At 43.0% G+C, this 27,240-nt stretch overlaps 1 protein-coding gene across 9 annotated transcripts in view; it reads right to left on the bottom strand.

The window, feature by feature from the left end:
* UVRAG (UV radiation resistance associated) overlaps positions 1–27,240 on the bottom strand; it is a 327,227-nt gene that overhangs the window by 278,423 nt on the left and 21,564 nt on the right. For 7 of the 9 annotated variants that reach the window (XR_016232752.1, XR_016232751.1, XM_017344617.4 and 4 more), the window contains exons 2-3: positions 15,963–16,080; positions 7,915–7,949 (exon numbers count right to left, since the gene is read on the bottom strand). Coding sequence is in view for 6 of the 9 variants with exons in the window: in XM_017344617.4 (XP_017200106.3) it covers positions 7,915–7,949; positions 15,963–16,080 (153 nt within the window). In the remaining 3 variants the exon portion in view is untranslated. Of the gene's footprint in view, positions 1–5,627; positions 5,759–7,914; positions 7,950–15,962; positions 16,081–27,240 lie in introns of those variants that run through there. The other 2 variants (XM_051822272.3, XM_051822281.3) reach the window with 2 other exon arrangements.

Below are 27,240 nucleotides of genomic sequence, written 5' to 3'. Positions count from 1 at the left end.
GTCTCATGCCTGAATTCTTTCTCACATGAAGGCAAGAATCCCACGGCTCCCACGGCTCCTTCCTCCGGTGACACATCCACCAGTCAGATACTATTTTCATTCTGATTTATTTTACTCCATTATATTTATTTCCATCTAACATATTCCCATTTATCATCAAATCTAATGTGCAATTTTCCTCAAACTGACAGGTGAATTCTCTTTTTAGAAACAGCAAAATCAAAATGTCCTACACTCTGTGACCACCAGGTGGCAGACATCAAGGGTCAATGTATCTTAAAAATAGCTGTGCTTGATAACAATTCTTTGACATTGAGCATTTGGTTAACACGTGTGCTTAATTTAATTGCCATTTAAAACCTGTCTCTTAGGAGGTGGCATTTAGCCTAGTGGTTAGGCCACCCATGACATGAATTACATCAGAGCACCTGCGTTCAGTTCTCAGCTGCAGCTCCTGACCCCAGCTTCCTGCTAATGTGGACCTAGGGCAACAACAGTGATAGCTCAAGTAATTGAGTTCCTGTCATCCACTGGGAAACCCAGTTTGTGTACCCTTCTCTCAGCTTCATTCCCAGCTCCTGAGTTTGCAGCATTTGCAGAGTAAATCAGCAGATAAGAGTTCACTCTGTCTCTCAATTAAGTTTTTAAAAATTAAATAAAACACCTCTTTTGGTTTAGACTGAAATAAAAAAATATGATACCTATCAACAATTTAAACCCAACAGATTTTTTTAAAAATCAAATGTTCACAAATTCTCAGGCTAGTCGTGAGAATGTAAATGAAACAGTAACTTTGGAAAACTATTGGGCAGCTGTAGTTGATCATATGTATATTCCCAGCAATTCCACTCCTAGCTCTATGGCAACAGAAACACAAACATAAAATTACCCAAAGACATGTAGAATATTTATAGCAGCACTAACCATATTAGCTCAAAATGAAGAACCAACCAAATGCCCATCAACACAAAAAAAGAGTATACATACAGATTACAATTGATTACTATTGAGCAAACTAACCACAAATACATCCCACAACATGAATGAGTCTCATAGCAGGTAAAGCCATATGGGATGCCGGTCCGAGTCCCAGATGCTCCACTTCCTGTCCAGCTCTCTGCCATAGCCTGGGAAAGCAGTAGAAGATGGGCCAGGTCCTTGGGTCCCTGCACCCGTATGGGAGACCCAGAAGAAGCTCCTGGCTCTTGGCTTTGGATCAACCCAGATCTGGCTGTTATGGGCATTTGGGGAATGAACCAGCAGATCTCTCTCTGCCTCTGCCTCTCTGTAACTGTCTTTCAAATAAATAAACAAATCTTTCAAAAAAGAAAAATCTATGGTATTAAAAGTCAGAAGAGTAAGAGAGTAACAGTGTCTGAGAAGCTCATGAGGGGACCATAGCAGTATATTGAGCCTGAAAGAATTCAGCAATGGGCACACTTAACAGTCTGTAAACTCTTCAGTAACTTTATCAGACTTCAGTAAAATATTGAGCTTTTGTGTAGGCAGAAAGGCACAGAAACAAAGCAATAGGGCATGAAATTGGTATTAGATAAATAAATATTTGTCAGTGGAGAAATGCCATCATCCAACTTTGTCGCTCCCCCTCTTCGCGGAGGAACGACACAGGACCCTGCGCTGTTCTTTTGTCTGCTCGGCCCTTCCCGGGTTTGCTGCTGGTTCTTCCCGGGTTGGCTGCCGTCCCTTCCACCTCCGTGGAAGGGCGGTTCCCCCTGCCACTTTCCCACTTCCGCGGGGGAGCGGCACACCGCTGGCCAGCTCTCTCGGGGGCTGCACAGGTGTTCCTTCAGATAGATGTTCCTGGTGCATGTTGTCTCTCTCCTCCTTTATAGTCCTCTTCCACCAATCCCAACTCTGCTACCCACACGCCGAGTACGCTGCTCTCCTCCAATCAGGAGTAGGTCCTACAGTTTATTGGTTGAACTGGAGGCAGCTGTGTAGAAGCTGTTTCCTCCTCTCCCAGCGCCATATTGTGGGAGAGCAGATACATAGAATAAGTCTTAATTCCAGTAACTTAGTCTAGTCCGAGTTGCTCCCCACACAACTTCTTTACAAGACTTATGGGAAATCCCACTGGGGCCCAAGAAATTGATTGATAAACTGATATTTTATTGCTGAGTTATCTATAAAATGATCCTCAATCACAGGTCAAACAATGCAGCAGTAGAGGGGAATGACTGCAAATACCCTTGGAAAACTCCAAAGTAACAAGAGGTTAAAAAAACTTCTTCAGCTTAATTAAAAATACTTATGTTACAACTGACAACTTGGATTTGTATGTATAAATATAGGATATGCTATTCCTATTGTTTATTTGCCAAGTCCAAGCAATTCACAAAACAAAGACAATGGAGATTACAAAGACGAAGCACCCAAAGTTCTTCCTTTCACGAAGTTTATTATCTATAAAAGCGAAGGCAACCATACAAACAACCATCATACTGATTTAGAACGGTGGTGTAACAAAAGTCAAGCATTAAGAAAAAAAAAATAGAGAAAAAGGATAAATTTTTTCTGCTAATGATTGTGTGAAAACTTTTCAGAAACAGATTTCTGTTATCTAATGTGATATCCACCAGCCACATGTACCTATTTAAATTAAAATCAAATAAAATATAAACTTCAGTTCTGCATTAGGACTTATCCACATTTCAAGGGCTCAAGGCCATATGTGGCCAGTGGCAACTGTGTTGAACAGCGCAGGGAACATCACCAAGGCTGCAGGAAGTCTCATTAAACAGTGCTAATAAGTGCCATGGGTCAGAAAGGGGCACAAAAAGAGGCACATAAGGACAATTTAGGCTGGCACCATGGCTCACTAGGCTAATCCTCCGCCTAGCGGCGCCGGCACACCGGGTTCTAGTCCCGGTCAGGGCACCGGATTCTGTCCCGGTTGCCCCTCTTCCAGGCCAGCTCTCTGCTGTGGCCAGGGAGTGCAGTGGAGGATGGCCCAAGTGTTTGGGCCCTGCACCCCATGGGAGACCAGGTGGGGGGAATACTGTTTATAGCCACCCACATGGTAGACCTAGATGGAGTTCCTGACTCCTGGCTTCAATCTGGCCCAGCTCTGGCTGTTGGGGCCATTTAGGGAGCGAATCAGCAGATTGAAGATCTCTGTATCTGTTTCTATCTGTCTCTATGTATCACTCAGCCTTTCAAATAAATGAAAATAATCAAACATTAAAAATTAAATTAAAAACAAAAGAACACCGCAGTAGCAGTGGGCATGTGGCACGGCATCTAAATCGCTGCTTGGGATACTGAAGCACCCAGCTCGAGTCCCGGTCACTGTGCTTCCAATCCAGCTTCCTGCTACCTGCACGCCAGAGGAGGCACAAAGGGTGACTCAGATACTTCGGGCCCCAGCACCCACATATGTGCAATGTGGCCTCGGAGGAAGCAGGTGATAATCTGAATACTAGGGTCCCTGCCACACACACTAGAGACTCAAATTGAGTTCTGGGCTCCTAGCTTCATCATGGCCCAATCCTGTGTGCTGTAGGCATTTCAGGAGTAAACTAGAGGATAGAAGATCATGCTCTCCCCCAGGAACCCTGGTCACTCTACCTTTCAAACAGATGAAAAGGAATATTAAAAATAAAACCAGGAAACAGTCTACACTCTAAAGTTATTTGAAGAAAAAAGGATACTCACTAGTTCATCAGAGTCCAACATAATTCACCAAAGTGAAAAATTTACTCAAAGCCTTGGCTGAAAATAAAGTATTTGTATCTTTGCCTAATCCTTTAACAGCTAATAAAGAGTTAACATTTCAGGACATTTTGAGTCAGTCAATAAATATATTTATGGAAGAATTAATTTATTCAAGAAATATTTGCTGGGGCTGGCGCTGTGGCATAGCGGTTCAAGTCCCGGCTGCTGCACTTCCTATACAGCTCTTTGCTATGGCCTGGGAAAGCAGTAGAAGATGGCCCAAGTGCTTGGGTCCCTGCACCCCTGTGGGAGACCCAGAAGAAGCTCCTGGCTCCTGGCTTCGGATCAGCGCAGCTCTGATCATTGCAGCCAACTTGGGAGTGAATCATCGGATGGAAGCACCCTCTCTCTCTGCCTCTCCTTCTCTCTATGTGTAACTCTTTCAAATAAATAAATAAATCTTTATAAAAAAAAAAAAAAGAAAAAGAAATATTTGCTGAACACCTTCACTGTGTCAACCACAATGGTAACCAGTAGGGAATAAAAGCATTTAAATCACTAATTCTATTCAGCCAACATCATAATAGCTTAAAAATCCCAAGCAAGAAAAGAAACCAACAAATTCTGCTATCTTAGGCCCAGCAGTGGTTCTTCAAAGACAGCAAGAAGGGAGGAAACAATGTACCATCTCTGGCACTTTCTCTGAGGATGGCTGGTGCCTGTGGTGCCCGCTGCCCATTCAGCTAAATCAGTCACAATCAGCACATGGCTAAGACAGACGAGTTCCCTCAAAAAGAATAAATGAATTAAAGTTGATAGAACCACATTAAAACAGAATACCCTTTAAAGGACATCAATGAATCAATGTTTATCCAATAGCTACTCCATAAAAATAGGCTGGGAACCAAGGGGACAAAGATGGTAGTCTGTGACCCGCAGGGGCTCTCACCTTTGGGAGACAGAATGCTCACAATTACAATGTAAGCTGACGTTCTAACTGATATATTCAGGAAACAATTACTGCACAGCACACACTGTGACCTGAGAGGGACTTAGAAGTCGTCTAGTCCAATCCTCTTTCTTGTCTCACATCCATCCTACAATTCCTTTGGAGACAGTATTCAACCTGAGTGTATCAGGGATGGAGGTGTCACAACCTCACAGATAGTTCCAGAGCAACTGAAGATGGGAGCCAAACACAGCTGAAAATGGCAGCTAATATTCAGAGATACAAAATCCGGATTTGAAAATCAAATAAATAGCCAAGAAATATAATAACTATAAAACAACACACTCAGGGCGGCCATTGTGGTATAGTGGGTAAGGCCACCTCCTGCAACACTGGCATCCTATATGGGTGCCAGTTTGAGTCCTGGCTGCTCCACTTCCAATACAGCTTCCTGCTGATGCTCCTGGGAAAGCAGGATAGGGTGGCCCAAGTCCTTGGACCCCTGCACCCATGTGGGAGACCCAAGAGGATCTGGGCTACTAGCTTCAGCCTGGCTCAGCCTGGCCGTTGCAGCCATTTGGGGAGTGAACCAACAGATGGAAGATCTCTCTCTCTCTCTCTCTCTCTCTGTCTTTCCTTCTCTCTCCCTTTCAAATAAATAAATAAATCTTTAAAAACTAAAAATAAAAAAAAGAAGATGATAACACACTCAACTACCACTATGGCATGGGACCCATTATTATACAAATGAAGGGAAAGGCAATGGGATGTTGCAAAACCATGCCCAACAAGAGAACCGTCTGACAAAGAGGATACATCAAGGCAAAACTCTACACTGTTTGTCCCCTAATCATCCAAAGCTCCCAAATGTCTGCAGAAGATCTGTTTTCACTTGAGCCAGAAGAGGAGGAAAATTAGTAATTACTCAGTAGCTACTAAAAGTCAAGCAGGGTCCTAGACGTTTAACGTGTATCACTTAGCGTATGTGGAATCAGAGCTTTACCAGTGATTGGATCTCCCCAGAGATGGACTCAAGGAATCAGTCCTAAGATCCAAAATCTGTTATGATAGTTTAGGGACATCTAGAAGACAGCTGGATGAGGAGAAAAGAGTAGCAGAGACTCGAAGGCAGGTCTGGTCTAGAGTTCTTGTTCTGTGACTGATTCTGCAAGTCGTTGGCACACTCTAGGATTTTTGTTTTCTTCTTCTTCATTTTATCTGAAAGGCAGAGAGGGAGAGACAGAGAAAACAATTCCATCTGCTGGTTCATCCTCCAAATGCCTACAACAGCCACGAATGGGCCATGCTGAAGCCAAGAGCCTGGAACTCAATCCAGGCTCAAACTTGGGTGGCAGCAACCCAAGTACTAGAGCTATCATCTGCTGCCTCCCAGGGTACACTTTAGCAGGAAGCTGGATCGGAAGCCGAGGAGCCAGGATACAAACCAGGCACTCCATTACAGGATGAGGGCAGCCCAAGCAGTGACTTAACTGCTGTGCCAAACATCTGCCCCGGGTATCAGTTTCTTAATATCTGCCCCATCAGGGCTGGCACTGTGACACAGCAGGTAAAGCCACCGCCTGGAATGCCAGCATTTTCCCATATGAGAATATGGGAGTCAGTTTGTGAACCAGCTGTTCTTCCAATTCAGCTCCCTGCTGATGGCCTGGGAAAAGCAGCAGAGGAATGCCCAAGAATTTGGGCCCCTACTTCCTATGTGGAAGACCTGGATGAAACTCCTGACTCCTAGTTTTGGCCTGTCTCAGCCCTGGCAGTTCTGGCCATCTAAGGAGTGAACCAGCAGATGGAAGATATCTCTTTATTTCTCTCTTTCTCCCTATAACTCTGACTTTCAAAGAAATAAATAAATCTTAAAAACAAACATGCAAACAAACAACAGATCTGCCAGCACCATGGACCTTACAGTTGTTCTGATGGTCAAAATGGGATGACATATATAAAAAGGATTCTGTAAATATAACACACCACTGATTCTCATTAATTCATTTAACAAGTAGTCACTGAACATCTATCGTAATCTAGACTCCAGGGTTACAATGGTGAACAAGACTGGCAAGGTCCCTGCTCTCATAGAACTAATGTTCTAGTAGATGGAAGACAGCTACTAAGCACATGAGAGCCAGAGTTTCTAGGGGTGGGTGTTAAGATGGCGCTTGGAACGTGTTCCGTATCAGTGACGTGATTCAGTCTTGACTTCACTTCCAATTCCAGCTTCCTATTAGTGCGCATCCTAGGAGGCAAAAGATGATGGCTCCAGGACTTGGGTCCCCGCCTCCTTTGTGAGAGACCCAGAGCGAGTTCCAGGTTCCTGGCTTCAGCATGGTCCAGTGCTGGCCATTCTGGGCATTTGGGGAGTAAACCAGCATCAGATGGAAGATCTCTCCCTATCTCTGTCTTTCTCTGTCTCTGTGCCTCTCAAATTTTAACAATTCAAAAAACATCTTTAAGAGTTTCCAATAGTGATAAATGCTCTGAAGAAAATAAACCAAGTGACTTTGAAAAAGAGTGATGAGGGGAAAGGGAACTACTTTGGGTAAAATGATTGTAGAAAGCCTTGCTGGAGTGACATAGGTGAGACTTCAGGGCAATCTTCAGCCAAGTGAAGAGCTGAGGAAACAAGTGTTCCAGGCATAAGGAACTAGACGAGCTCAGCATGTCTGAAGAACTGAAAGGAGGAGATACATCTGGCACCATGGGAGGAAAAAAGTGTTAGCAGACAAGGCCATAAGAGTGGACAGGAGCCAATCTAGTAGGGTCCTAGACCATTACAAGGACATTTTTGTTACCATAAAGCTCTGTTCTTCAAGATGGCCTAGTAAACTAAGCCAGTTACACAAATATCCAGTGTACACATTATCAAAATCAGGATACTTGCAGCTTGCTGAATGAGCAATGCCACTGTCGGGAAACAAGTGGATTTACCCTATAAAAGGCCCTACACATGAAATTCTTAGGAACTATATCTTAACAAACATAGCACTTATTATGATATTTGGTAAGTCAAAAGCCAGGTTTGTAAGAGATTTAAATTAAAGTTTTAAACAAAGAACTATCAATTCATTCAGTAAATGCTATGTGCCAGGCATGATCTAGGTATTAGAGATACAGCAATGAGAAAATCAATGGTGATTTAACAATAACTGGGCAGAATGATACTTTGATAAGCCTCACAATACCAGAGCTGATTGACAACTTATTTTACCCCTGTGAATTTTCTGAAATGGGAGTTATAGGCTTAGTCACATGCACCTGCCAGAAAGTAAACTTACCAAGGAATTCTTAATCACTTCACTTCTATAAAATTCTGGAAAAGAAGAAAAAGAACAATAAGTGATGCAAAAGCAAATAAGTTCATTAACTCTTAATCCTGTAAATTTTTAGATATATGTCCTAGTGAAATCTTTGTAACATCAGGGGGTCAGTTATTTCTGTATTTTTATCTGTTAAAAAAAAAACACATAAAGTAGAAATAAAAATGAAAATCCATCTACAGAGGCCGGCGCCGCGGCTCACTAGGCTAATCCTCCGCCTAGCGGCGCCGGCACACCGGGTTCTAGTCCCGGTCGGGGCGCCGGATTCTGTCCCGGTTGCCCCTCTTCCAGGCCAGCCCTCTGCTGTGGCCAGGGAGTGCAGTGGAGGATGGCCCAGGTGCTTGGGCCCTGCACCCCATGGGAGACCAGGAAAAGCACCTGGCTCCTGGCTCCTGCCATCGGATCAGCGCGGTGCGCCGGCCGCAGCGCGCCGGCCGCGGCGGCCATTGGAGGGTGAACCAACGGCAAAGGAAGACCTTTCTCTCTGTCTCTCTCTCTCACTGTCCACTCTGCCTGTCAAAAAAAATAAATAAATAAAAAAAAAAAAAAAAAAAAAGAAAATCCATCTACAGAGAAAAACATCCATGAGGAATGTTAAAATCTCTGTAGATTCAATACGGGGACTGTCACCTTACTGGCTCCTTTTATCCATGACTCATAATCGGAGCCCTTACAAGCTCAAACTTTCTTCCTGCTTCCCCACTTCCACCCTGCAACTGATTCCACCCTCTCAGTTTCTCTCAAACATCTAATCAGCACCACTGCGACTGCAGTGCTGTGGAATGGACATTGACCCAGCAACCGGGCAAGCTAAATTCTAATTGCATCTCTGTCACTAACATTCCTTAGGCTCATTTCTTCATTAGACAACTCTGCAGCAACAATTAAAAGTCCTCTGTCAGCACTAAAGTTTCATGATTCTACAGATCTCCACATATACTGAGTAATGTTCTAAAACTCAAAGACAAAATGAAAGAATGTCAGAGGGTCAAAGATACATTCCATCCCCGACGATCCCCCAACATTCCCTCTGCTAACCCTGCCCAAGTTACCAACGTGCTGCTCTGCCACTGCCCAAGCCACAAGGCCTCTTGTGTCCTTACACTGTTAGAGGGCAATGTTTCCCATGTGGAGGCAACCTACCACTGGCACATGAGATGATTCTAGGCGCTACATGGACAAAATTGCTTTCTAATATATTGAAACATACGCCCCACTCATCCAACTGGTGATAGCAAGCTCCATGAGGGTAGCAGTGTTTGTTCTGTTACAACCACTGTCTTATCAGTACCTAAAACTATTCCTTGCACAGACACGACTGATCAATTTCATAGATTATGCTTAAAAGTTTTACAATAATGGGCTTTAAAGAAAAGTATTAAAATGCAACCATAAAGATGGAACTCAAATAATGGCAAAACATGTCACAGTGGCCCACTAATACTTAAACCTTGAACATCTTCAAGCAGTAAAAGAAAAGTGGACCAAAACACAAACTTCCTACAGGAAAGCTTTTTTGGTGAAAACACTTCTTACAAACATATCATCTATACAGCTTTATTTTTATCTTCTTTTTAAAATGTTGAAAAATGGGGCCGGTGCTGTGGCACAGCGGGTTAACACCCTGGCCTGAAGCACCAGCATCCCATTTGGGCACCGGTTTGAGACCCGGCTGCTCTACTTCCGATCCAGCTCTCTGCTATGGCCTGGGAAAGCAGTAGAAGATGGCCCAAGTCCTTGGGCCCCTGCACCCACGTGGGAGACCTGGAAGAAGCTCCTGGCTCCTGGCTTCAGATCAGCACAACTCTGGCCGTTGCGGCCAATTGGGGAGTGAACCATAGGATGGAAGCCCTCTCTCTCTCTCTCTGCCTCTGCCTCTGCCTCTCCTCTCTCTGTGTAACTCTGGCTTTCAAATAATAAATAAATAAACCTTTTTTTAAAAAAGAAAAATGATGAAAAAATAATCATTCTGTTTTTGAGAAAGAATCACATTGTATTAAGTAAAAAAGTAGGTTCAAAGAAAGGACTTACAATTGGCTCTCATTTTTACAGTTATGCTAACAATGTTTATGTGTCGTTACACAATACTACATAGTACTCTTTTTGTTTTGCTCCCACTTGGTTAACCAATTATTGCAATCACTAACTGACTAGGCAAGTATGCATGTGTAGATACATACATCCTAATATATGTGTGTCCTAGTTTTATTCAGGAAAGAAAAAAGCCTACAAGGGGTTTTAAAAGTGCTGTTTGTTACGGCAGCAAACTTTCAGCATATATCTAATACTGCTTGTCTTCATTTTATATTCATTTTTTACTGTACTCATTTTGATTGAATTTATTACAAGTATGTAATGCTTTTAAAACCAGTGAAAAGCGCAACATTCTTTCTTTCATTCTTTTGAGAAAGAGGATTTGTTAGCTTAGTCTTCAAAAAGTATCTAAACAGTTCTCACAATGTCTAGCTCTATCTCTAAGAAGATGAATAACATCATGTCTTCAAAAACTGTGGACCAGCTGACCACATAAATGAATCAAGCTAATCAATCTGCCTTCTCCACTGGACCCTCCAAATGGACCTGCTTATTTAAATGGAGAAGCCAACAGAGGGGGCGCACAATTTGGAATTTTAAAAAATCACTGAGGATGAGGCAATCTCTAACAATCCAGGCCTACTTTGTCTATCGTTCGATCACATCTAAAACACTGTAGGACTGGGCATTTGGTGCTGCAGTTAAGTTGTGCTTGGGAAACCCACATCCCACACTGGAGTGCCTAGTTTGAGCCTCAGCTACTCTGCTTCAGATTCGGCTTCCTGCTAACGCACCCAGGGAGACAACAGATGATGGCTCTAGGGGGAGTCCCAGAGTGAGCCCTGGATTCAGCCTGGCCCAGCCCTGGCGTTTCAGGAATTTGGGAGTGAACCAGCAAATAGAAGATCTCTCTCCATCTCTCTCTCTCCCTCTCTCTCACTCTCTCTCCAGCAACTAGAAGATCTCTCTCCATCTCTTTCTCTCTCTCCCTGTTTCTGTTTTTCAAGTAAAATGAAAATAAACATTCTTTAACTTAAAAAAAGCAAAATATTGTCAATAATATTAGGAGTATGGTGCAAAAACAAAATAGTGAATTTAGAGTACAAAAGTAGTTCCAGTTCATAATGTACTATGTATGTCTAAGCATGGAGACTCTGAACAGGTCAATTAACTTTTAAGGCTAAAGTTTCTGCACTTTTCAAAGAATGACACCTGGAAAAAACACAGCTGTAATGCGACTCAAATAAAATAGTGGCTAAAGACACTTCATATGGGGCCAGTGTCATGGCATAGCAGGTAAAACCACTGCCTGTGATGCTAGCATCCCATAAGGGTGCCGGTTTGAGACCCGGCTGCTCCACTTCCCATCCAGCTCCCTGCTGCTGTGCCTGGGAGAGCAGTGAAAGACAGCCCAAGTGCTTGGGACCCTGCACCCATGTGGGAGACCCAGGTAAAGCTCCAAGCTCCTGGCTTCAGCCTGGCCCAGCCCTGGCTGCTAGGACCATTTGAGGAATGAACCAGTGAATGGAAGATCTCTCTCTCTGTGCCTCTTCCTCTATTTGTGTTACTCTTTTCAAATAAATAAATAAAACTTTTTTTAAAAAAATACATCATAAATTATTTTACTGATAAAATTTTATTAATTTTTATCCATTCAATTTGAGCAAAATCATTTGACAAGTAAATTTTCAATAAGATATCCAAGACCTATTGCTACATAAAAGGAACCATTAGATACAAATGCTTCTCTATGTACCTACCTAAGACCTAATGAAACAAAGCAATCAGGAGATTGCAAGGCCTGCTTCCTAGGCATGTTTTGGCTGTCATGCAGCATTCCATTCATTCAACAAATGCTTTATTAGTGCCTCAATCTCAGTCACAACAGGTGAAATACAAACTTGGGCTGTACTGGAGAAGTACTTTTCACCTATCAGATTGGCAAAAATTCAAGCTTGCACAGTCTGTTGATGAAGCTGTGTTTAAAAAGCATTCATACATTTTTATCTACCAAAACCAAGGACACATTCCCTTTGTCCCAGTAACTCCATATGGAACTTGCCCTATAGGCATACTAGCATTCACACAGAATAACGTACTTCTGCAGTTATTCAATGTAGCACTGTGTGTATAGCAAAAGACAAAAAAAAAAATCATCTATTATTTTTCACTTTATGTTTCTGTGTGGGAGCAAACTGTTGAAATCCTTACTTAATGTATACTAAGCTGATCTTCTGTATATTAAGATAATCGAAAATGAATCTTGATGTGAATGGAAGGGGAGAGGGAGTGGGAAAGGGGAGGGTTGTGGGTGGGAGGGACGGTATGGGGGGGAAGCCATTGTAATCCATAAATCGTACTTTGGAAATTTATATTAATTAAATAAAAGTTAAAAAAAAAAGAGTATATTGTCATGAACTGGATACATGGATTTACTTAAATCTAGTCGTTTCAGTTTTCTTCTGTGCAGTTTGACAAAAATGAAGTAATTTTGTATCAATATATGAAAATTGGATCAAATCAATAAATTAATCAAAATAAAAAAAAAAAAGACTAAATCCTTATATAGGAGCCAGTATAAACCACGATTCAACTAATCAGTGCAGGACTGTGCAAAAAAGAATTTTCAGAATCGATATGGACAAACCTTTAAGACACTTTAAGTGAAAAATATATAGTACAGAAATACATAATACGCAACTCTTTTGTGGGGAAGAGGGCAGAAAGGAATAAGAACATCCCCATTTTTAATTGTGTTTGCATAAAGGATTTCAAGAAAGAGAATCACGGTGGTTATCAGGGTGAGGCGGAAAAACAGGGTACTTGGGGACAGGTGAAAAGGCAGTTTTAACGTGAGCCTTTATATATGTTTGGAACCATAGACTGCATCACCTAACAAAAATCTCATTAAAAAGAAAAAATATTTGAGAGCCTAGTATACGGCAAGCACTGTTCCGGGTACTGGGGACAGTGCAAGGAGCAAAAGTGAGCTAAAAAGTTCTGCCCTCAGACCAGCACTGTGGCTTAGCAGCTAAAGCCACCACCTGCAGTGCCGGCACCCCATAAGGGCACCAGTTTGTGACCCAGCTGCTCCACTTCCGATCCAGCTCTCTGCTGTGGCCTGGGAAAACAGTAGAAGATGGCTCAAGTCTTTGGGCCCCTGCACCCGCGTGGGAAACTGGAAGAAGCTCCTGGCTCCTGGCTGTGGATCAGTGTAGCTCCAGCTGTTGCAGCCACTTGGGCAGTGAACCAGAGGATGAAGACCTCTCTCTCACTCTCACTCTCTCCCACCCCATCGTGTAACTCTTTCAAATAAATAAATAAATCTTTAAAAAAAAAAAAGTTCTGCCCTCATGAGCTTATTACATTCTAGTGGATAGAGACATACATTAACCACATAATTAAATATCCACTGTATCCAATGATCTTAAGTAAAGTGGAGGAAAATAAATCAGAAAGGAGAAAAGTCACAAAACAGTGATCAAGGAGAGTTGGCCTGAGAAATACTTGGTATAAGGACCTGAGATAGACATGGAGAAAACTGGAGCAAAGAACAACCAGCAAGTACAGAGTCCTTTAAGTTGAAACAATCTTGATGTGGCTAGACAGAGCTGGGAAGAGCACCAGGAGACTTCCAAGAGCCAAGGGGGTGAGATCATGAAAGACCTTCAGGAAGTAAACAGGACTTTTGTTTTTACTCTGAATCAGATGGAAAGCCCCAGGAAGGTTTTGAGGAGGAATAACATTTTAATAAGATCTTGATAGGGCCGGCGTCGCGGCTCACTAGGCTAATCCTCCGCCTTGCGGCGCCGGCACACTGGATTCTAGTCCCCGTCCGGGTGCCAGATTCTGTTCTGGTTGCCCCTCTTCCAGGCCAGCTCTCTGCTGTGGCCCGGGAAGGCAGTGGAGGATGGCCCAAGTGCTTGGGCCCTGCACCCCATGGGAGACCAGGATAAGCACCTGGCTCCTGCCATCGGATCAGCGCGGTGCACCGGCCACAGCGCGCACTGGCCACGGCGGCCATTGGAGGGTGAACCAACGGCAAAAAGGAAGACCTTTCTCTCTGTCTCTCTCTCTCACTGTCCACTCTGCCTGTCAAAAAAATAAATAAATAAATAAGATCTTGATAGAGAAAAAAATGAAGGGTTACGTGGATAGATAAATCTGTTAGAAGTCTGTCAACACAGGTGTGGAGATATTAAGAAGTGGGCCACATATGGAGACATTTTGATTTAAAAGAAGAGTCAAAATTATTTGCTGAAAGATTTGGTGTGGGGTATAAGAGAAAGAAGACAATCAAGGACGCCAGGATTTTTAGTCAAGGAAATACAGTTGCTATTTTCTAACAGAATAAAGAAAATAGGAGGTGGGTCAGAGCTGGAACATCAGAAACTCCACTTTGAACATCGGAGATTAAGTTATCAGGGCTGGATGCATGGTACAGCAGTTAAGATGCCACTTGGGATACCGACATCTCAGATCACAGCACCTGAGTTCAAGTCTCCGCTCAGCACCTGCTTCCAGCTTCCTGATAATGCAGACCCTGGGAGGCAGCTGCTGATGGTTCAAGTGGTTGGATCCCTGCCACCCACGTGGGAGACCTGGTTTGAGTTCCTGGCTCCTGGCTTTGGTTGGAGAGCGAAGCAGCTGAAAGAAATTATCTCCCTTTCTCTCCCCCTCCAGGTCCACTCTCTACTTTTCAAAAAAACAAATAAATAAAAACTATTAAAACTCCAGATGAAGATGTAGAATAGGCAACTGGATATATGAGTTCAAAGGAAAGCTCAATGGAAAATATTTGAAACTACTGAAACCTCAATGAGATCACCAAATTGTATTACATTTCAAAAAATGCATGGAAAATGGAATTAAGAGATAACTTTATTTTGGTGCAAAAGAATTTTAAATTCATGCATAGGTTTTTAATAATACACATTTTCCACAAACTTTTTGAAGATTCCTCAGATAGAGTTCCTCTTCTGAAATATTTATGCTAAGTGGCATGCCAGGGGAGGAAAGACACTTCATTTCAAGGGTAAGAACACAACTATGGCTGAAGAACAAATTTGATTTTATAAAAATCCCAAGTTTAAGAATGAATGAGGAGCTGGCGCTGTGGTATAGTGGGTAAAGCCACCGCCTGCAGGGTTGACATCCCATATGGGCATCAGTTCAAGTCCCAGCTACTCCACTTCCGATCCAGCTCTCTGCTATGGCCTGGGAAAGCAGTAAAAGATGGCCCAAGTCCTTGGGCCCCTGCACCTGTGTGGGAGATTCAGATGAAGCTCCCAGCTCCTGGCTTCAGCCTGACAGCCCTGGCTGTTAAGGGCCATCTGGGGAGTCAACCAGCGGATGGAAAATCTCTCTGCCTCTGCCTCTCTGCCTTTCAAATCAATAAATAAATCTTAAAAAAAAAAAAAAAAAAGAATGAATGAATCAGGAGTCCGTGCTGTGGTGTGCGGATTCGAATATTGGCTGCTCCATTTCCGATCCAGCTCACTGCTAATGCACCTGGGAAGGCAGTGGAAGATGGCCCAGGTACTTGTGCCCCTGCCACCCACGTGGGAGACACGGAAGAAGTTCCTGGCTTCAGCCAGGCTTAGCCCTGGCCATTGCGGCCACTTGGGGAGTAAACCAGCAGACGGAAGACCCCTCTCTCTCTCTACCTCTCTGTATAACTCTTTCAAATAAAATAAATCTTTAAAAAAAATGCTAGCTTCTGGAATATTAACAGTTAACATTCATAAAGAAATTATAAACTTATCAACATAAGGTTCTGTTATCTGAAAGAACTATCCAATAGCCATGCTTCTTCAATATACATAACAACTGCTCATGAGATATTTTCTGACAGCATGACAATTTAGCTTTCCCATAAAGAGGAATAGCAGGAAACACTGAGAATAACTCACATTACAGGAAAAGTAAAATGAGATCAACAGTCTGGAGAGCAAGCCCCCAGGTCTCCTTACCTTTATATATCTTTTCAGTATTACACAAGTGAAGTGTAAAGTAGGTATCAAGGAGCTGATGGCCGTTTCTATTAACAATGTTCCGAGCAGCGATGTTCCGAAGATGTCGAAGACGCCGCTAAAATGTAACAGAAGGAGACAGCATTCAGCCTTATTCTTCCTAGAAGAAAGCTTTTTCAGAAAGCTAGTGTCCATATATGAAATGGTTATCCCAGCCATTTATTTGTTGAGTCAGAAACTATAACTCAGTCTCTTATTTAGGTCTCATCATCCACTTTGTACCAGAATGGAATCAAACCTGTTCTGTCTATATACCAGGTTGTTCTTGGCATGAAACAACAACAGAAATGAAATATTTCTGAGAAGTAGAAATGTTACATGAGTACTATATACCTGTGGGACAGCATTGGTACTCCTTGAAACACAAACTAAGTAGCAATTTGCTTTTTGCCACCAAAAAATACCTGCAAAGTCCATCTCATACCAACAAAAACCCAGCAGTTATTACATACATACACTCCCACTGCTTGTTTAAGTTATGTGCTAGGTAATCCATACAACCAGAAAAAGAGGCCAACGCCACAATATAAAAGGAGTAACTCACTGGTCACTGCATCCAGCCAATAACTACAGTGTTGTAAGCTCGAATTAAATTCTCACTTCACCAGTCGTCAACCAGTCTCTATTTCCTAATCAGGCCTCTTTCCTAAAAATTTCTCCAACCAGGATGCTTGAATTATTTGGAATCATAAGTGGCAGAAATGCAAGAAGCTCCACAAGAATCAGAAAAAAAAATTACAAGAAAAGCTTCAGGGATAGTCAAATCACTGCATATCAAAAACACAAAATATTCAGGCAAACATTATGGTACATCAGGGTAAGTCACAGCTTGGGAAGCCCATATCCCATGTCTGAGCGCCGATTTGAGTTCTAGCTGCTCTGCTTCTGACCCAGCTTCCTGCTAATGCACCTGTGAGGCAGCAGATACTGAACCAAGTACTTGGATTGCTGCCACCCATATAGAAAACCTGGACAGAGTTCCCAGCTCTTGCCTTTGGTCTCAACTAGCCACAGCTGTTGTGCACATTTGGGGAGTGAATCAGCAGATGGAAAATTTCTCTCTCCCTCTGTCATTCTGCCCTTCAAATAAAGAAATCTTTTTAAAAAGAGAAGGAATATTGGCAATGCTAAAGTCTGCACACATCAGATTCATCCCTAAAAGCCAGTTCCCTGTGTCATAAAATTATCTTCAGAAACTTAAAAATAGAAGTCAAGTGCTCAGTTTTAAAATATGCTTACAGCTCTCCCTTCAGGCCGAAAACCAGCCCATTTTCCCAAGGTAAGTCTATCTTCAATCACATGAGAAGGCAGCCAGAGGGCCCCATCCTTTTTTTCCATGCACATACGTTCCCAATCCTTCTCCCAAGGTAGAGATTAAGATTCTTTGAGAAAGAAGGCTATTGTCTAATAAATTTGTTTAATCCTTTAAGTATGAAAAGCTCCAAATGTATTTACAAAAGTTTCCTAAGGCTTACTCTGAAAGACTCATGCTTCCACAAGTACCAACAGTTTTTACTTCACACCCTAGACTACAGCAACCATTTTCGCTCACTGTACACTTTTTATTGGCCCTTTCAGTCAAATTTTAAGTTGACAGGAGCCACTAATTATCCGTATACAATAAGCATATCTGTTTGGCAGTATAATTACTTCCTCTGCTCAGACCTACAAATATTACCCAAAGCCTCTAGAATAAAATACACACTTCCCATTATTGTTTTCAGAGTTCTCAGCAGGCTGACTTCTCTATATCCCACCCTTACTTTCCACCAGATGTACCACATACCCAGCCCCTGGATCACACAGGACTGTGGAAGGTTCTATGAATCCAGCCACACACTTTCCTAGCTCCACAGTCTTGCTCATGCTACCCCTCAAACTAGACTACTACCCCTTTCCCTTTTCTATAAGGAATCCTATTCACACTTCAAAGTTCAGGAGGAAAAATTCCCCCTTCCAATTCTCCAACTGAAATTAATTGCTCCTTTATTAGCATAAATAAGAACTTTATTTCTCTCTCTACTGTGGTAGTTATTTCATTCAGCCTTGTGTTAATTACAGTTATCTTCCCTATTAATCTAACAGGAAAAGACTTATATTAGAGATCATTACCATTACCATACTGGCAGAATTTATTAAACACTTACTATGTGTCATGCACTGTGTTAAACATTCTATACATGCAATCCTTTAAGTTTCATAACAACTCTATGAGGTTACATATTCCTCATTATCATTATTCATTTCTTTATCCCAATATTTGTAAGTCACCAAATGTAAACAAAGAAATAAAACAGTAAATAATGAGAGAATATTTCAAAAGAAGGAAGAAAAGAAATCAAAGAGGCTACACCTTTATCTATGGGTATGTTTACCTATACACTATATATACCTAATAGATATGACTGGGTCTTTCCACTCTTCTACTGCTAGAGAGGACACAGCAATGCCCTATCCTTCAACTCGCGAATGACAAATGCAATCATAATGCAACTGACAGTATGTAGGGCTTGGACAAGGATTGAATCTATAATGGAAGCATCATATTACTGCAGAAATCTCTGCATTCTGTAGGAAGTTAGGGCAACCACCTCCAAGGCACCCTAGACCTGAGTAGTGTAGAATCCTTACCAAACTCTGATGCTCACCCAGTAGAGAGTGGAGAACACAGAACATTTCAAACCTATGTGTGGGGAGCAACTCGGACTAGACTAAGTTACTGGAATTAAGACTTATTCTATGCATCTGCTCTCCCACAATATGGTGCTGGGAGAGAAGAAAACAGCTTCTACACAGCTGCCTCCAGTTCAGCCAATAAACTGTAGGACCTACTCCTGATTGGAGGAGAGCAGCGTACTTGGCGTGTGGGCAGCCGAGTTAGGATTGGCGGAGGAGGACTATAAAGGAGGAGAGAGACGGCATGCACCAGGAACATCTAAGAGGGAACATCTAAGGGGAATATCTAAGAGGAACATCTAAGGGGAACACCTGTGCAGCCCCGAGAGAGCCGGCCGGCGGAGTGCCGCTCCCCTGCGGAAGTGGGGAAAGTGGCCAGGGGGAACCACCCTTCCACGGAGGTGGAAGGGACAGTAGCCAACCCGGGAAGAACCAGCAGCAAACCCGGGGAGGGCCGAGCAGACGAAAGAACAGCACAGGGTCCTGTGTCGTTCCTCCATGAAGAGGGGGAGCGACACCTATGAACTGACTGAAAAGTGAACTTGGGGCAAGTCTCAGCAGTGCCTCAGGACTAGCACAAATCCTCAGGACCCACATAAAAATACTTCATGGTCTAGGAGCACTATCTAGCATAAGATTTTTTGTTTACCTCCTTTATGTAGAACTAAATACCAGGTCATTGGGGCTGGCATTGTGGCATAGAAGGTTAAGCCTCTGCCCAAATGGGTGCCAGTTCAAGACCTGGCTGCTCCCCTTCTGATCCAGCTCCCTGCTAATGCTCTTGGGAAGCCAGCAGAAGATAGCCCAGGTCCTTGGACCCCTGCACCCACACGGGATACCCGAGGAGGCTTTGGACTCCTGGCTTTGGACTGGCCCAAGCCCTGGCCATTGTAGCCATTTGGGGAGTGAACCAGTGGATGGAAGACCTCTCTCTACCTCTCTCTCTCTCTCTCTCTCTCTCTCTGTTTCTCTCTGTTTCTCTCTCTCTCTCTCTCTCTCTCTCTAACTCTGCCTTTCAGATAAATAGAAAATAATTTTTAAAAAAATCAGGTCATCTCTTCAAATGGTCCACCTATATAAGTTAAAACCCAACTATCTTATGATCTAATTGGTTCAAATATCTCAGGGAAGTAAAAATGTTCTGATTAATTAAAACTTATAGTCTTGGGGCTGACACTGTGGCACAGTAGGCTAATCCTTTGCCAGCGGTGTCAGTATCCCATATGGGCACCAGTTCTAGTCCCTGCTGCTCCTCTTCCAGTCCAACTCTCTGCTATGTCCTGGGAAAGCAGTAGAAGATGGCCCAAGTCCTCGGGCCCCTGAACCCGCCTGGGAGACCCGGAAGAAACTCCTGTCTCCTGGCTTTGGATCAGCACAGCTCTGGCTGTTGTGGCCATTTGGGGAGTAAATGAGCGGAAGGAAGACCTCTTTCTGTCTCTCCCTCTGTAACTCTACCTCTCAAATAAATAAATAAAATCTTTAAAAAAAATTGATAGAATCTTTGTAATTATTCTTTAAGATAACATTCCAGTCAATCTTCTTTACTTGGAACCTCCTTATACTTTCTCAAATGCTCAACTTTATGCTTTCACAGTTAAAAATGCTCTGTGTGCATCATTCTACTGTGGTAGCTTTTGGCAGCCTGAGTTGTGTTTTTGCTGCTGTTGTTTTGTTTTGTTTTGTTCTGTTTTTTTTTGGCAGGCAGAGTGGACAGTGAGAGAGAGAGACAGAGAGAAAGGTCTTCCTTTTGCCGTTGGTTCACCCTCCAATGGCAGCCACGGCCGGCGCGCTGCGGCCGGTGCACCATGCTGATCCGATGGCAGGAGCCAGGTACTTATCCTGGTCTCCCATGTGGGTGCAGGGCCCAAGCACTTGGGCCATCCTCCACTGCACTCCCTGGCCACAGCAGAGAGCTGGCCTGGAAGAGGGGCAACCGGGACAGAATCTGGTGCCCCGACCGGGACTCGAACCCAGTGTGCCGGCACTGCACGGCGGAGGATTAGCCTATTGAGCTGCGGTGCCGGCCTTGAGTTGTGTTTTAATAACATTCATCTCCAAAGCTGAAGAGATTTTGGATATTTAAGTTCGAATTAACATGACTAAAATATTTTTGAAACACTATATAATACATTTTATATAGAGGTTAAAAACGTTCACTAACATATAAAATTAAAACTTATTCAGATTTTATTTGGGAGATGTATAATTAGAGAATGACTATCCAAAATGTTGCCAGTGGGCAAAAGGGCAGAATGATCCTAACCCCTCATCTTTTCACGTATCTTTCAAATATAAATCTGAACACAAAACTTCTGTCACACGCATAGAAATTCAGAACATCTGCTTTAGTAAAAAAAAAATCATTCATTAATATGATTGTAAATCAATGCTTCTAAAGAAACTAAAGTAGCTAGTTTTCTTGTTAATACCACCAATTTCCTAAGAAAACTGCTTTAAAACTTAACTGTAGTCGATAAGAATTTGTTTTTCTATTTGTCTGTTTCCGCCTGCCCAGCATCTTTTTTGTTAAAACAAACAAATGAACACACACACCCTCAGAATTTCCTTTAAAGAACCACTTCCTCCAAGAACAGTCCTGTGGAGTTAACTCCACGTCCAGCATCAATAGTGACCATGGGATTCAGATTGGGCCAATCAGCACACTTCCACTGCCCAGACCACAATATATTACCCACTTATGGCCAATGAAAATCTCAGAAATTATATTAAGCTACTGAGAGTTCTCTGCCCACATCCCCCACAGGCCCTGAACCTGGAAGGACATAGGGTTAGAGATACTGGCCACCATCTGTCCATCACAATGAAGACGCAATGATACCAACAAGAAATAGAGCAGAGTCAGGAGACGTGGAGTTCAAGTGCAGTTACTACTTAAGTCTCTGGATCAAACCGTACCTAAAATGAGTACCATAATGACAAGCATCAGCCCATCCCTGTACAGCTGTCAAAAATGATAAACATCGGGAGGACTTACCTATTATTAAGAATTTATCCATATCAGGACAGTAGATGAAGAGTAACTTTCTAATTTAGTGGAAAGGTATAAATAATACTTTATTTTGTTAAGCATCCCCATATTTTAGAAAATGATCATAACTGTTAGGCCAATCTCTTTTTGTTGATAGAATTTTGACCCTCAGTATAGAGGACAGCAAGGCTTAAAAATTAGTCAGATCACACTTTAGAACTAAAAGAAACCCAAAGCAAACTTCAGTGCTGAATTATATATGCTTCTGTGGTTCTATTATCCGCCCCACCATGCTCTGCTTGCCCTTGTGGATATCTAAAATGTTCTGGCTTCTGAGAACTGGAGTGTCCTTGATCTCCTCCTCACTGCTGGAGAGTGATGGGGAGGCTAATGGCTGGAAGAAAAAGGAAATGGTCCCCACGCATCCTTCTTCCCCTTGCTTAACAACCAAAGTACTGGCACTATGGCGTAACGGGTAAAGCCGCCGCCTGCAGTGCTGGCATCCCATATGGCCACTGGTTCAAGACTTAGTTGCTCCACTTCCAATCCAGCTCTCTGCTATGGCCTGGGAAAGCAACAGAAGATGGCACAAGTCCTTGGCCCCTGCACCCATGTGGGAGACCCAGAAGAAGCTCCTGGCTCCTGGCTTCGGATCGGTACAGCTCCAGCCATTGCAGCCATCAGGGGGGTAAACCAGAGGATGGAAGAACTCTCTCTCTCTCTCTGCCTCTCCTCTCTCTGTGTAATTGTGACTTTCAAGTAAATAAGTAAATATTTAAAAAAAAAAAAAAAGTACCATGGTTCTCAAACATAATTTCTCCACACATCCCCACAATCACCAAACGAAACCACCCCCACATACAATCATACAACTTTTACAACTCCCACGGCATCGGCAAGTCGAAATTTGCTTTATCTCCAAGAGTCATTACAAATTAATAACACAGACAATAGCCAATAACCTACCATCCAGTAGAAAAGGGGCAAAATATATGAAAAGGCAGGCCACAGCAAAAGAAATGGAAATAATCAGTGAATGCATGAAGATATGTGTAAGTACAACCATAAGTAAAGACACGCACATTAAAACAAACATGCTGTCTTGGGGCAGACTGTCATTTCCAAACATGGTAGCGCCGATTCATCCCATCTCACGTGCTCCGTTACACTCTGATGTTTCCACTTTGCCAGTAAGAAGAAGTCACATTTAAGGGTGACTCCAACATAAATGACACTATGTGACTTCGAGGCTAAATCACGCAGGTGCTGTGGCTTCTCCCTGCTCCTCAGGATGCTCTTCCTGGACCCGTGACTCCCTGGTGAGGGACACAGGAAGAGCCTCACAGGTGTTCTCCACAGCTGGTATCTCTAGATCTGTAAGTGACCATGTCCTGAGCCCCTGAGCCTCCCGAATGACATCATGGCAAGCAGCAACAAGTTGTTTCCATCCGAACTAGAGATTCATAAACAAAATAGCCGGCACCACAGCTCACTAGGCTAATCCTCCGCCTTGTGGCGCCGGCACACCGGGTTCTAGTCCCGGTCGGGGCACCAGATTCTGTCCCGGTTGCCCCTCTTCCAGGCCAGCTCTCTGCTGTGGCCCGGGAAGGCAGTGGAGGATGGCCCAAGTGCTTGGGCCCTGCACCCCATGGGAGACCAGGAGAAGCACCTGGCTCCTGCCTTCGGATTAGCGCAGTGCACCGGCCACGGCGGGCATTGGAGGGTGAACCAAGGGCAAAAGGAAGACCTTTCTCTCTCTCTCTCTCACTGTCCATTCTGCCTGTCAAAAAAAAAAAAAAAAAAAAAATGATGTCGTTTTAAGTCACTACATTTTCTATTTGACAGCAATAGATAACTGAAGAGATCTACCTGATTAAACAAACTACTGTATTTTTGTCTCTGAGGGTTGATACAAGTACAGTAAATAATATCGGGAAACATACAAACTGGTCTAATTTGGAGCAAGGGCAATTTAGCGACAATTACCGGATTTCTAAATGCACAAAATATTTGACCAAGCAATCCCACAAGTCAGACAAATGTGTGCAAATTTGTTTATTCCCACACTGCTGTAAAAGCAAAACCTGAATAACCACTCTTTAATTGTAGTACATTCAAAAAAGGAAAAACCATGTAAGTATGCTTTAAAAGCTATTAAAATGTAAGAAAAATAAACAAAAGAACAAGAAATGTTAAATGTTCACATAAAAAAAATACTACCATATACCCTGAGTGATGCAGATCAGGAGCTGGTGAAGTTGAAAGGGTCAGAGAGTAAATATTTTACACTGTTCAGGGATATCCAGTCCGTCTGCATATTTTTCTTTTTTACTTTGATTAGAATCCTTTATCAATGTAAAAACAATCCTTAGCTCATTGGTTGTTTAAAGAAAAAAACAAAAAACCACTGTTAGTCCTTGTTTGCTGAGCCCTGATACAGATGTTATGAGATAAATTTTAAAATAGTATTTGCTTTGGAAATGTAGTCAAATTTGTACTGGATACCTTTTCTCATTCCTACTCTAGACTCCAGGGTTCATTTGTTTTTAAGTGCAGGCATTTATTTCCAAAAAATGGGGGCAGTCTCAATGACAGGCAAGAGTTAAGGCCTAGGGACCAGTGCTGTGGCACAGCGGGTAAAGTCACCGCCTGCAGGGCCAGCAACTCATATGGGCGCCGGTTCAAGTCCCAGCTGCTCCATTTCCAATCCAGCTCTCTGGTATGGCCTGGGAAAAAGGTACAAGATGGCCCAAGTCCTTGGGCCCCTGCACCTACATGGGAGATCCAGAAGAAGCTCCTGGCTCCTGGCTTCAGATCCGCACAGCTCAGGCCGTTGCAGCCAACTGGGGAGTGAACCAGCGGGTGGAAGATCTCTCTTTCTCTCTGCCTCTCCTTCTCTCTCTGTGTGACTCTGATTTTCAAATAAATAAATAAATCTTTAAAAAAAAGAAAAAGAGTTAAGGGCTGGATTGTCTCAGGTAAATTCAGATGACTTTAAGTTTGCTTTAACTTTTTGGGGGACAACAAAAGCAAACTTAGAGGAAAACTAGTTTTCCATAGAAAGTAAAGATACTGAATTACCAAATAAAGAATTTAAACCTGATAAATTCAGGTTGGCTGGGGCCGGTGCTGTGGCTTAGAGGGTAAAGCCGCTGCCTGCAGTGCCAGCATCCCATATGGACGCTGGTTCGAGTCTTGGCTGTTCCACTTCCAATCCAGCTCTCTGCTATGGCCTGGGAAAGCAGTAAAAGATGGCCCAGGTCCTTGGGGCCCTACACCCATGTGGGAGACTGGGAAGAAGCTCCTGGCTCAGATGGAAGACCTCTCTTTCTCTCTGCCTCTCCTTCTCTCTCTGTATAACTCTTTCAAATAAACAAATACATCTTCTAAAAAAAATTCAACTCGGTCCTAAAATTCCCTTCTATATTACAGCACTCTCAGTCACCTACTGCTTCCTAATCCTTTAATGCTACCTGAAAGACTCACTGTGGAAGTTTCTTGCTTTTCAAAGACTTGTTGATTTATTTGAAAGGCAAAGTGACAAAGAGGGAGAGAGAGAGAGAGAGAGATCATCTATTCACTGGTTCACTCCCTAAATGGCTACAACAGCCAGGTCTGGGCCAGGTCTCCCATGTGGGTGGCAGGGCTCAAACACCTGGGCCATCATCTCCTGCCTTCTCACGTGCATTAGCAGGAAGCTGGATCAGAAGTGGGGCAGCCAGGACTTGAACCAGCATTTTAATATGAGATGCCAGAGTCACAAGAGACAGCTTCACTCACTGCACCACAAGCACTGGTCCCTGGAAAGTTTTGAAAGCACACACAATGCTTTAGAACTAGAGTCCAGTTGTTATTAGCTATAAGCAAACAGTACCAACAACGGTACAGATTTAAATAACCCAACAGCCCTAATCTCTCAGGAATCCCTTTCTTAGGGCTTGGTCCTAATTGAGAGCTGTCTCTGGCACAAACTATACAACCTTGCAACTAAAGTCTTTATTTTACCCTTCTCTCTGCTCTTTCCCAAGTTCAAGTTAGTCCAAGAATTTAATGCAGTCATTTACTAAGCACTATAAAAAAAAAGACATAGAAAAGACAAAATACATCTCTGAACTTTGTACAGTTCTTAAACTTGTGGCTCTGGGTTTCCTATCTCTACCCCATTTACCCCAATCTTAGTGGGAGATCCTCCTTTTCCTCAAGGTAAGTTGACTCTAAGAAAAAAAAAAAATCCTTTGCAATAACAAATCCAGCGCTGCCCTCTGTGTGTCTCTCTCACTGTCCCCATCTCGTTCCTTTCTTCTATTTTTTCCTGTTGGTATTTCCTTCACAGACTATGCTTAGGAACTGTGGGAATACAACACAGTATTCCCTAATTACAGAGATTCCCTAATTACAGAGTATGGGATCTCCCTGCACCCCCCCCTTTTTTTTAATTTGAGAGTCAGAGAGAGAAGACAGAGATAGGAAAACAGAAAGATGAGAAAAAGAGCTCTCACCCCTGGTTCGCTCCCCAAATGCCCACACAGCAGGGAACACAACACCAGTCTTGGATGCGGGTGGCCGGAACCCAGTTACCTGGGGCGTCACTGCAGCATCCCAGGATCTGCCTCGCCAGAAAGCTTGAGTAAGCAACCACAGCCAGGAACGGAACCTGGGCACCCCGGTGTGGGGCGCAGGCATCTCACTGCCAGCCCAACAACTTGCTCCAGTGTGTGTAATCTTACTAAAGAAATGGAGTTCATTGCACAGCAAAAGGGAACATTTTATGTAAAATTTTATGCAGTATTTAGAAGCGTAAGTCCAAGGCAGAAAGACACAGAGATACACAGGATGACCTGAGAAGATACACACAAAGGCAGATGCTTGGTTCAGGGGTTGTCACTGAGATGCCCACATCAGAGTCCTGGGTTCAAGGCCTTGCTCTGCTTCCAATTCCAGCCTCCTATTAATGTGTACCCTGGGAGGCAGCAGCGATGGCTTAAGTAGCAAGTTTCTGTCACCTACATGAGAGACTAAGATTGAGTTTCAGGCACCTGGTTTCAGCCTGGACCCAGTCCTTCTCTCTTTCAATTAACAAAAATTTTTTAATTTATTTTTTAAATTGGAAGACAAATGGCAGTTGTCAGTTGTCCAAGCATCAAGAATAATATCATGCCTGTATTTGCTTCAAAATAACTTGGTAGAGGGAGAGAAAACAAGTAGCAGGCACGTAGATCAAACAAGATCCACCTCGAGGTAACAGTTATTAAAGCTGGTAATAGGTATCTGGGGTCCGTTACATCCCTCTTTTACTCTCTCTCCCCATATGTACATGTAATATATATACATTTCAATATGCATTACTATTCTGACCAATATACACTGATATATATTTCAGTGTACATGAAATTTCCACAATACAAAAGTTTTAGAGTAATAGCAATGAGTCAGAAAGAAAGTATAAGATCATATAAGAGCCTAAACAAAAACTGAGTTGGTAGGTGACTGATTAGATACTGGATGTGGCTGAAAAGAGGAAGAGAAGACCAATAAGCCAGCAAGAGTGTTCAT

Source organism: Oryctolagus cuniculus, chromosome 1 (assembly GCF_051225735.1).
Source record: "Oryctolagus cuniculus isolate XC-2025 breed Fujian yellow rabbit chromosome 1, ASM5122573v1, whole genome shotgun sequence".
Taxonomy (NCBI): Eukaryota; Metazoa; Chordata; class Mammalia; order Lagomorpha; family Leporidae; genus Oryctolagus; species Oryctolagus cuniculus.
Note: the sequence above shows the minus strand (reverse complement) of the source record. Positions and strands in the feature narration are given on the sequence as shown.